Source organism: Mandrillus leucophaeus, unplaced genomic scaffold (genome assembly GCF_000951045.1).
Source record: "Mandrillus leucophaeus isolate KB7577 unplaced genomic scaffold, Mleu.le_1.0 Scaffold805, whole genome shotgun sequence".
NCBI classification, from domain to species: Eukaryota; Metazoa; Chordata; class Mammalia; order Primates; family Cercopithecidae; genus Mandrillus; species Mandrillus leucophaeus.
The window spans coordinates 366,256-376,603 of NW_012108753.1; the positions used below are offsets into that span (position 1 = coordinate 366,256).

Here is a 10,348-nt window from a genome sequence, read left to right on the forward strand (position 1 = left end):
TTTTTTTTTTTTTTTTTTTTTTTTTTTTTGAGACGGAGTCTCGCCCTGTCGCCAGGCTGGAGTGCAGTGGCGCGATCTCCGATCACAGCAACCTCTACCTCCAGGGTTCAAGCGATTCTCCTGCCTCAGCCTTCCAAGCAGCTGGGACTACAGGCGTGCATCACCACACCCGGCTAATTTTTGTATTTTTAGCAGAGATGGGATTTCACCATGTTGGCCAGGATGGTCTCGATCTCTTGACCTTGTGATCTGTCCGCCTTGGTTTCCCAAAGTGGTGGGATTACAGGTGTGAGCCACGGTGCCCGGTGAACCTAGCTAGTTTCTTAATCATGAATACTTCATAGTTTAAAAAAGAAAGTATTTAACTGTTTGAGGCCCACATTTCAAAACAGTGTATTTTGTACATACATCCCAAATTTTAGTTATTGAGCCATGTTTCAGTGCTGCCTGATTTGACTCATTACATTTTCTTAATTAGTATCTGTAAATCATTTTCCTCTAAATAACTTCTAGTAGAGGTACATTTTGCTAACAACATGATTAACTGGATTTGACATTTGAGCCATGTGAATTCGAGTTATATATTTGCATTTTGCCTTGTTATGGATTTGTTAGTCCATCATGCTGCCTAACGCAGGAAAGCTCTTCAACAGAAGCCCAAATGAGATCCTCTCCTGGGCTCCAAATATTTCAGTTTGGGAGGGTGCTTTCTGCTCTGCTCATTGTTGTTTTTTTTTTTATTATTTTTTTTTTGTGATCCTCCAGAAAACATTCATGACAAGTAAATAGGATTTAAAATACTAGTTTAAAATAGAATCAATTATGTATCATCATAACAGGATTAATTTTTCTTAAGCCATTGTTTATTTTACTAAGATATTTTGAAAATTTTTAGCTTAATTATCTTTCAGAAGGCTTCATGTTCCTACAGTATTTATGACTTTTTAAAAATCTACACAAACTTATAAATTTTAAATATTTTTTAGTCCATCCACAAGCAATAATATTCCGCTAATGAGGGTTGTACAGTCCATCAAGCACACAAAGAGGAAGAGCAGCACAATGGTGAAGGAAGGGTGGATGGTCCATTACACCAGCAGGGATAACCTGGTCAGTAATCAAAAACGTTTAATATGTTAGTAAGACTTTGTTATGAGTTTCATTTTGTGCATTTTTTAAATCAAAATGATGATGAGATGTATATTAAGACATTATATACACTGCTGCAATTTGTAAAAGATGCACTGGAATTATAGTTAAATTTGTAAGGAATTTTTAACAGGCAGAATATTTAATGTATTGTCTTTACAGTCAATATTCAAAAAAAAAAAATTGACAAGCAGTCAGTATTCAAAAAGGATCTGGGATTGTTCCACAATAAAAAATAATTAACTTGAAACACAATGGAGTCACAAAATAGAGATAGAAGGAACTAAGACTTCATCTAAAAAGTCAACTTATTACCAGAGATAGGAGGGAAGCACGTTTGGTTTTAGGTAGACTTTAACTTGGTGTAAATATGCAAGTTGTTTTTTAGATCCAGCAAAGACAAGGAATGATGACATTCTAGTAGACAATAGATTTGAAGAATCAGCGTAGTATAATAGCTAAGAACATAGACTTTGGAGCTAGACTGCCTAAGTCTCTGTAACTTACTATAAAACTGTATGAACTTGGGAAAGTTACTTAGTTTCTTTATGCTTTCATTTCCTTGTGTAAAACTGGCAAAATAATGGTAACCACCTAATAAATCCAAATCAGTTAATATATGAAAAGATCTTGGAACAGTGTCTGGCATACAGGAAGCACCCAATAAATGTTAGTAGCTAGTATTTTATTTTTAAAGTTTGCTGAGTAGATTATTGAAACAAGCTTTCTAATAAACCTTTTAAGAATAAAATGAAGTACCCAATACATTTAGCTGGTGTAAAGTTTTGTGTGATGACAACAGTATAGACTGCAGTGTGTGTTTTATTTATAGTTTATATCCTTGCGAATGTAACTTGAAGTGGTGTGCCTACATTTGCAAATTTAATGGTATATCAAAGGTGCTATTAATCAAATTAACGGGGAAAGATAGTTAATTCAGTAAATGGTGTTGGGACAACCATGTATCATTTTGAAAAAGATAAAGTTATATATATCTCTCTCTCTGTCTCGTACTTTATACATAATAAATCTAAATGTATCAGAGATTTGAATGTAAAGAAATTTAACAGAAGAAACTTTGGGAGAATTATTTTACAAACTCAATAATAAAGAATAAAAGATCAATAAATTCAATCTCATTAAAAAATCATATGTGGCAAAATCCAAAAGCAAAGACAAATGAGAAACTGGAAAAAGTATTTTCAGTTCATTCTAAACAAGGGTTAATTCCATAAGATGTGAAGAATGCCACAAATTGATAAGAAAAAGACCACAACACAATAGGAAAATGAACAAAGAATATGAATAGAGAGTTTCACAGGAAATACAAATGACTTTTACACAAAAGAACTTGATTTCATTTATAATAAAAGAAATATCACTTTAACCTTTCACTGAAATATCAGTTTTTATTTTTCAGTATAGCAAAGATCAAAAAGTTAACATACTGCATTAGTGAGGGTGTGAGTAACTAGGGACTTTCATGTTGCTGAAGAGACTATAAATTGGGTCAAATCTTGTGTAAAATAATATAACACTATCAGGCAAAATTATATGTGCACATGTCTGTTGACCCAGCAAATCAACTTCTAGAAATATAGCCTATAGGTAAATTACATATTTTTATGTGTATGTGTGTAATATATATGTATTCATGTGTGCATATATAAAATTCTCTAAAAGGATTCCCAGAAACCTGATAACATGTTTTGCCTGGAGTAAGGGTGAGGAGTGGGGATGAGTGATGGTGGGAGTGCTGCTTTTCACCATACATCCTTTTTATATCTTGAGAATTTTGAACCTCATTAATCTTATTCAAAAATACAAATTTATGAATGTAAATGAAGGGAAAAGTTAGGTACAGGCACTTGGGAGGAATCATTTTTGAACCTCACAGTTTTCCAATCTTTATTTTATAGAGAAAGAGGCATTATTGGAGACTTGACAGCAAATGTCTAACATTATTTCAGAATGAATCTGGTTCAAAGTATTATAAGGTAAGGATTTTACATTTTAAAAAATATAAGCGTTAAAATAGTGGGTTTTTTCCAGATAATATTCATTAACTGTTATATTTGAATATATATAATGACTCTAGCTAGTATGATTTATAGAAGTCACTGTTAGGTTCCTTGTTGAAGCAACTATTTCCTATACCAAATATCACTCCCCCACAGCAGCTCTCCTACCAGACTGTTTGTTGTTGTTGTGTATTTATTTATTTCTGGCTTGCCTGTCAGGTTGCTGCTGCTTTCCTTCTGGATACTATGATTTAGATTAGACTGCTTAGAAAGTCCCATCATCATTGCCTGTCCAGAAGAGGTCAGTGAGGTATTTAGTATTTCTCCCACCTTCCACCCTTACCTTGGGTTCCAGTTCCCAATTGCTTGTTTTGGCTCTTAATCTCCTTTTTACAGTCTTCCTTGCTTGGCTTACTCCACGTTTTGCCACATCATGAACTGACAGCAAGCAAGATTATAACCAAGCAGTTAGGTCAGTAAGAGAGAATGGGAACTAATGGCTTGCTTTGAGCACGTGTTTTTTTTTGTTTTTTTAATAAGTTTTTTTGCCTTAGGAAGTGGACTAAAAACATAATGATTGCTACAGTTTACCCTGGTGGACAGAACCAGAATGGAGTGGCTTAAACAACTGACCAAGATTCTGCTTTTTCTGCCATTATTTCTGCTGCTTACTTACTTTCTGCTTCTTACTTCTTTCTTACTTCTGTATCTTGTAGCCTGCAGCCACTAGATAAGTAGTTGTGAAGTTGAATTAATGACGGTTGGAAGTTAGAAGTGTTGGAAATAGTGGCAGATTACTCTCCTAAATCTTCTCCTTCCTTGCATCCTAATGATCTGCTACTGGCTTAGTTATCATAGTCCATGCTCTGCCTCTGGCATTGCTGGACATTGCAGCTCATTCAAGACAGGCTATGTCATAAGACTCGACTGTGTGTTACATGTTGCATACTTGTGTCTGTCTGAATGGCATTCATTGAAATGCCTATCTCTGGTTCTTTAGTTTATTTAAAAGTAAAAACAAAGATGTATTCTTATGTTTCAATGCTTAATTTTTTACTTCAGGAAATTCCACTTTCAGAAATTCTCCGCATATCTTCACCACGAGATTTCACAAACATTTCACAAGGCAGCAATCCACACTGTTTTGAAATCATTACTGATACTATGGTATACTTTGTTGGTGAGAACAATGGGGACAGCTCTCATAATCCTGTTCTTGCTGCCACTGGAGTTGGACTTGATGTAGCACAAAGCTGGGAAAAAGCAATTCGCCAAGCCCTCATGCCTGTTACTCCTCAAGCAAGTGTTTGTACTTCTCCAGGGCAAGGGAAAGATCACAGTAAGCAATAAACTTCTTGATGGCTTTTTCTCCTCTTTAGTTCTTAAGCATTTTGTGGGTATGGTTGTGTTCCTTTGTTCCTTTTCATGTTCATCCTAAGCTTTGTCTTTAGTAACCAATACCATTAGTTAATTCCTTTTTTTTTTTTTTTTTTTTTTTTTTTTTTTTTTTTTGAGACAATAATTTCTTTTTTTTTTTTTTTTTTTTTTTTTTTTTTTTTTTTTTTTTTTTTTGAGACGGACTCTCACTCTCGCCCAGGCTGGAGTACAGTGGCGCCATCTCGGCTCACTGCAGGCTCTGCCTCTCGGGTTCATGCCATTCTCCTGCCTCAGCCTCCCAAGTAGCTGGGACTACAGGCGCCCGCCACTACGCCCGGCTCTTTTTTGTATTTTTAGTAGAGACGGGGTTTCACCGTGTTGGCCAGGATGGTCTCGATCTCCTGACCTTGTGATCCACCCGCCTTGGCCTCCCAAAGTGCTGGGATTACAGGTGTGAGCCACCACACCCGGCCAGTTAATTCTTTTATAAAATTGTATTGGTTATAGTATATATATGTACATACAATGCCCAGTGCTAGGCTCCAGAGTCAGTTTTCCTACATGAAAATCCTGGCTATACCATCTGTTATATGATCAGGCAAGTTACTTTACCTCACTGTAGTAGTAAGTACTTCGTAGGGTTGTCAGTATTAAATGAAAGAGAACCTGTAAGATACAGAACAGTGCTTGGCATCTGTAAAGTCTCATTGGATTATGCCTACTACTGATATTAATATTTTGCTTTATAGTGGGATATAAACAGGCAATAAAGTATTACGGTTCACATCACACTCATGAAATCTGTGAAGTCAGAAATGCTGTACTAAAGCATACAGAAATATTTAAAAATCATTGAAACATGTTTTGCACCAACAAAATTTATGTAATTAAACCTAAATTGGATAAAGGTTCAAAAGTAAACAGTTAACAATCGAAAGGTCACTATAATGCCACTTCTCCCTCATTAACATTGTGTTGCTTACGGGGACACATAACTCATTCATTTGAGAAATATACTCAAATTGAAATACGTATCAACAACTTTCCAAATGTAGTTTATTTTAGTTTAGCTGTATTATTTTGTACAACTGTCGTGATAGGCCCTGAACTAAAATACAAAATAAATACAGAAATCATAAAAGCTCTTTAGGGAGAGATGGGATATATAAAGGTATTAGATGGTAGCATAAAGCAGTACAGTGCAAAAGTGAGGAATACATTACTTAAAAAACTCAGATGCAGATAGGAAGAGTAAACAAGACTTCATAGAAGAACCTGATTTGAACCTCAGGTAGGAATACAGTAGGCAGAGCTGAATGGGAGTGATGGAGGGATAACATTATTTAGTTGAGACACGTGTGATGAGGATCATGACTGTGTACATGTTTGGTGTTCAGTACTGATTTTGGGTTGGAATGGGTGTAGGTAGATGGGTGTTTCACAGTGGTTCTTAAGTTTTGGAGGTTTTTAGACAGAACTCTATGTCATTCTAATTAAAACTAAGACTGTTTCCTCAGAAAATAATACAGGCACTTAGACACTTTTTAAAAGATAAATGAAGTGATTTATTTCAGGTAATAAATGTATTAAAGTACCAAAAAAATGCAACATTATAAAATTATAAAAATGCAAGCAATTTAGAAGTGTATAAAAACTCTTTGTTCCCCAACCCCACCTCTTCCACTCACCAGAAGTAATCATAGACTTTTGTTTTTAATTTAAGCGCTGCTACCCTGCAATTCCCTGGACTCCGCTTCCCCCCGTCCCCACCAAGAGACAGGGTCTTGCTATGTTGCCCAGGTGAGAGTGCAGTGCAACCTCAAACTCCAGGGCTCAAAGGATCCTCCTGTCTCAGCTTCCTGAGTAGCTAGGACTACAGGTGCACACCACTGTGCCTGGCTAATTTTTAAAATTTTTTGTAGAGATAGGGTATCATGTAGCCCAGGTGGTCTCAAACTCCTGGGCTCAAGTGATTCTCCTGCCTCAGCCTCCTAATACACTGGGATTACAGTGCAACTTCCCTTTTTAACTCAGTAGTAATCATGACTAGCTTTCTGACTTTCTGATTCAGTATTTATAGCCCTACATCATCGATTAAATGTTGAGATAGTATTCTTTTGTATGGATGTATCATCTAGTTTCCTATTGATGGGTTGTATGTGTAGGTTTTTTTAATGTACATAATTGTATTAACTATGTGTTAAACTTTTTAAAGTTTGATATACCATGAGTATTCACATGTCAGTAAAGATTAATATTATTTTCATATACTAAATTTTGTGCTTTTCTCAGCTATCTTTTTTATATTTTACAGAAGATTTGTCTACAAGTATCTCTGTATCTAATTGTCAGATTCAGGAGAATGTGGTAAGTAATCGTTACAGCTAACGTGTAAACTGGGTGATTAAAATAAGGAAAATAAAAGGTGAAAATCTTTATTAGAGAAATTGGTTCATCGCCCAAAGTAACTAGGCTAGACTTTACGGTTGATAACTTCCCTAAGGAGTTCTGCTTTATAGAGGAAACTAAGGCAGATTTTTTAAATTAAAAATAAAGCTAACTTTTTCACTAGAAAAAGTTACATTAGAATATTACAAAATGATAAGACCGGTTCAAAGAGAAGGCAAACATTACTTCTTGTGGGGTCAGCAGGGGAAGCTTCCTAAAGGAAGTGCAATTTGAGCTATACCTGAAAGGATGGAATGGATTACTGACGGAAGTGCTGAAGGGATGAGGGTTGGGGAACAACCTTTCATGCAAGTACAGGGAGCACCAGGATGAACAAACAGGGAAGCAGGAAATGGACTCTTAAGAAATGATGAATAAATTAAGTTTGGCTGGTGTATATAGGTATGTTTAGGGTTTTACAACAGGTCAGCGACTTTTTCCATAAACTTTTTAGTAAATATCTTAGGCTTTGTAGACCAGCAGTCCCTAATCTTTTTGGCACCAGGGACTGGTTTTGTGGAAGAGTTTTTCCATGGAGGTCGGGGTTGGGAGCTGGTTTCGGAATGAACCATGTCGATCATCAGATTCTCATAAGGAATGCACAATTGAGATCCCTCGCATGCACAGTTCACTGTAGGGTTTGCGCTCCTCTGAGAATCTAATGCCTCTGCTGATATGGCAGGAGGCGGAGCTCGGGCAGTAATGCTTGCTCGCCTGCTGCTCACCTTCTGCTGTGCAGCCCAGTTCCTAACAGGCCACAGACAGTTACCAGTCTGTGGCCTAGGGCTTGGGGACCCCTGTTGTAGGTCATACACAACTATGCAACTATGCGGTTGTGGCAAGAAAGCAGCTATAGGCAATACATAAGTGAATGGGCATGACTATGTTCCAATAAAACTTTATTTATGGACCCTGAAATTGAATTTCATTTAATATTTACATGTCACAGAATATTATTTTGATTTGTCCAGTCATTTAAAGACCATTTTTAGATCAGGGTCCATACAAAAAGAAGCAGCAGGCCAAATTTTGCCTACAAGCCGGAGTTTGCTAACCCCTGGACTAGAGGGAAAACAGGCTAGAAAAGGAAGTCAATTGTTTGTTATATATAATTTCTCAGATTAAAATCTCTCTTTTCTACTTGGGGCACTTAGCTGTTACAGTTCTTTAACATATAAATGTTGTTTAAGATTTCTAAGATTGCAATGAAGATTGGACTCTAGTAATGTTATTGGAGATAGAGAATTTCAGAGATATAATCTGTGAGTCTCTTATCCTGTTGGGAGGTAGAATAGACACCATATTCTTGGGGAGAGATGGAGGAATATCAAAAAACATGAGAGCTCAAATTTTGAATAATCCCATGGGAACTGAGGATATATCCATCCATGTCATAGGGGAAAAAGGATTCAGAATTGGCTTTTGTTTAACAATTGTATATACACATACATACACACACACTTTCCTAGCAGTTATTATATATACATTGGATGCCTCCTAATCTGATTAGAACCAAAATTTGGTTAAACAAAAAGTTGATTAAAATTGGGAGGCTTATAAAAATGGTTCTTACAGACCTTAAAATTTTAATTACAACTTAACACATATACATGCATATTCACTGGCTTTTGTTGCAGGGCTGAGGCTTTGTCTTTGTAAGTGTGGGTCTGCTAAGTGAAGTTCCACTTTTTTTTTCATCAGTCACACCTGTAATGCAATTTTGACACTAAACATCCCAAATTAGTATATTAGTTTTGTCTGTTCTCACAGCAACAAATACTACAAAAAAGAAAAAAAAAGGGAAAGGCAAAGAGCAGTGAGGAAAGATAGAGGAATGGATTTGAGTTACAGACTTTCTCTCATACATATTCTTTTATTCAGTCTCAAAGTCAGGCTAATCCCAGTAATATGAACTTTTAAGTTTTTCTTTCAAAAACCAAAGAGAGCAAATCTCTTTAAAGGTAAAATAGGTAAAATTTCATTTCTAATTTTTTTAGGTAAATTTACTTATAGAGATCACTACTTAATAAATACAAGATTTTTTTTCTTCTTGAGATGGAGTCTCGCTCCTGTTGCCTAGGCTGGAGTGCGATGTCATGATCTTGGCTCACCTCAACCTCCGCCTCCTGGGTTCCCGCGATTCTCCTGCCTCAGCCTCCCAAGTAGCTAGGATTACAGGCATGCGCCACCTCACCTGGCTAATCTTGTATTTTTAGTAGAGACGGGGTTTCTCCTTGTTGGTCAGGCTGGTCTTGAACTCACAACCTCAGGTGATCCGCCTGCCTCAGCCTCCTACAGTGGTGGGATTATAGGAGTGAGCCAACACGCCAGGCCTAAATATAAGATTTTTAAAATTCAAAGCATTTTTTTCCTGAAAGTCTTACACAATACATTATACTTGCACATAAAATTTGGGCTTAACCTCTTATAGAACATAGAAAGCCTATGTTTTCATAAAATAGTTTGCACTTTATGGAAATTAGTTGCTTCTAACATAAACAAAAATGTATTTAAGTATTTGAATGAAGAAAGTCAGAGATGTTGACATTGTATTATAGAAATAAATAATACTAACTGCTTACTTTATCCTACCAGGATATCAGTACTGTTTACCAGATCTTTGCAGATGAGGTGCTTGGTTCAGGCCAGTTTGGCATCGTTTATGGAGGTAAGCAACTACAGCCATTTGCATATTGTACACATTAAAAACTGGAAAATGTGAAACATCTGCCAGCTGTTTTGTCATCTCATAGTTTTGTCCAGTGGCCTTTTTTTCAAAGGCTGACTTGTGTCTTTCAGCTAAATCCTTCTTACTGTAATTTGAGTATTCACTCCTTAATTTCATTGCAAACTTTAAAAAGTAACAGAATCAGAAAATTTTACAGTATTTTTTCTCTTCTTGTAGCTCACACAGATGTTTGTCGGAGGCAACGGGGAGATGGTTTGAAGTTTATGTTGGGCTGAGTGGGCTTATTCATTGAAGTATATTTCCTACTAGTATTCCAACACAAATGGCACCATTTGTCTACTGTTGGCATGATTGTTCTATCAAGTCTGAAAACCTGAACCTGAAATCCAACTCTGCGATTTAGGATATTGATGAAGTCATTTAACCTCACTGTGCATTAGCATCTTCAGCTGTTTAATGGAGCTAATAAAACCTGACCTGTGTAGCTCATAGGGCTTAAATATTAATTAAACTTAATGTATGTAAAGGTACTAAGATACAGAAGAAATGTTAAACCCTTGTTACCCCTTGTTAAGATTTGGTACAGTAGTTTCTTAGTTGGCTGTTCTGCCTCCATTCTTACCTTTTCATACAACTCTTGGAGTGAGTATTTCAGAAAATTCAC

General features: G+C 36.2%; 1 protein-coding gene across 1 annotated transcript in view; it reads left to right on the forward strand.

Annotated features, from left to right (window-relative positions):
- PRKD3 (protein kinase D3) overlaps window positions 1–10,348 on the forward strand; it is a 77,836-nt gene that overhangs the window by 46,855 nt on the left and 20,633 nt on the right. The window contains exons 8-12 of the mRNA XM_011967631.1: window positions 987–1,110; window positions 3,069–3,146; window positions 4,233–4,509; window positions 6,862–6,914; window positions 9,591–9,663. Coding sequence (XP_011823021.1) covers window positions 987–1,110; window positions 3,069–3,146; window positions 4,233–4,509; window positions 6,862–6,914; window positions 9,591–9,663 — 605 coding nt within the window. The remainder of the gene's footprint in view (window positions 1–986; window positions 1,111–3,068; window positions 3,147–4,232; window positions 4,510–6,861; window positions 6,915–9,590; window positions 9,664–10,348) is intronic.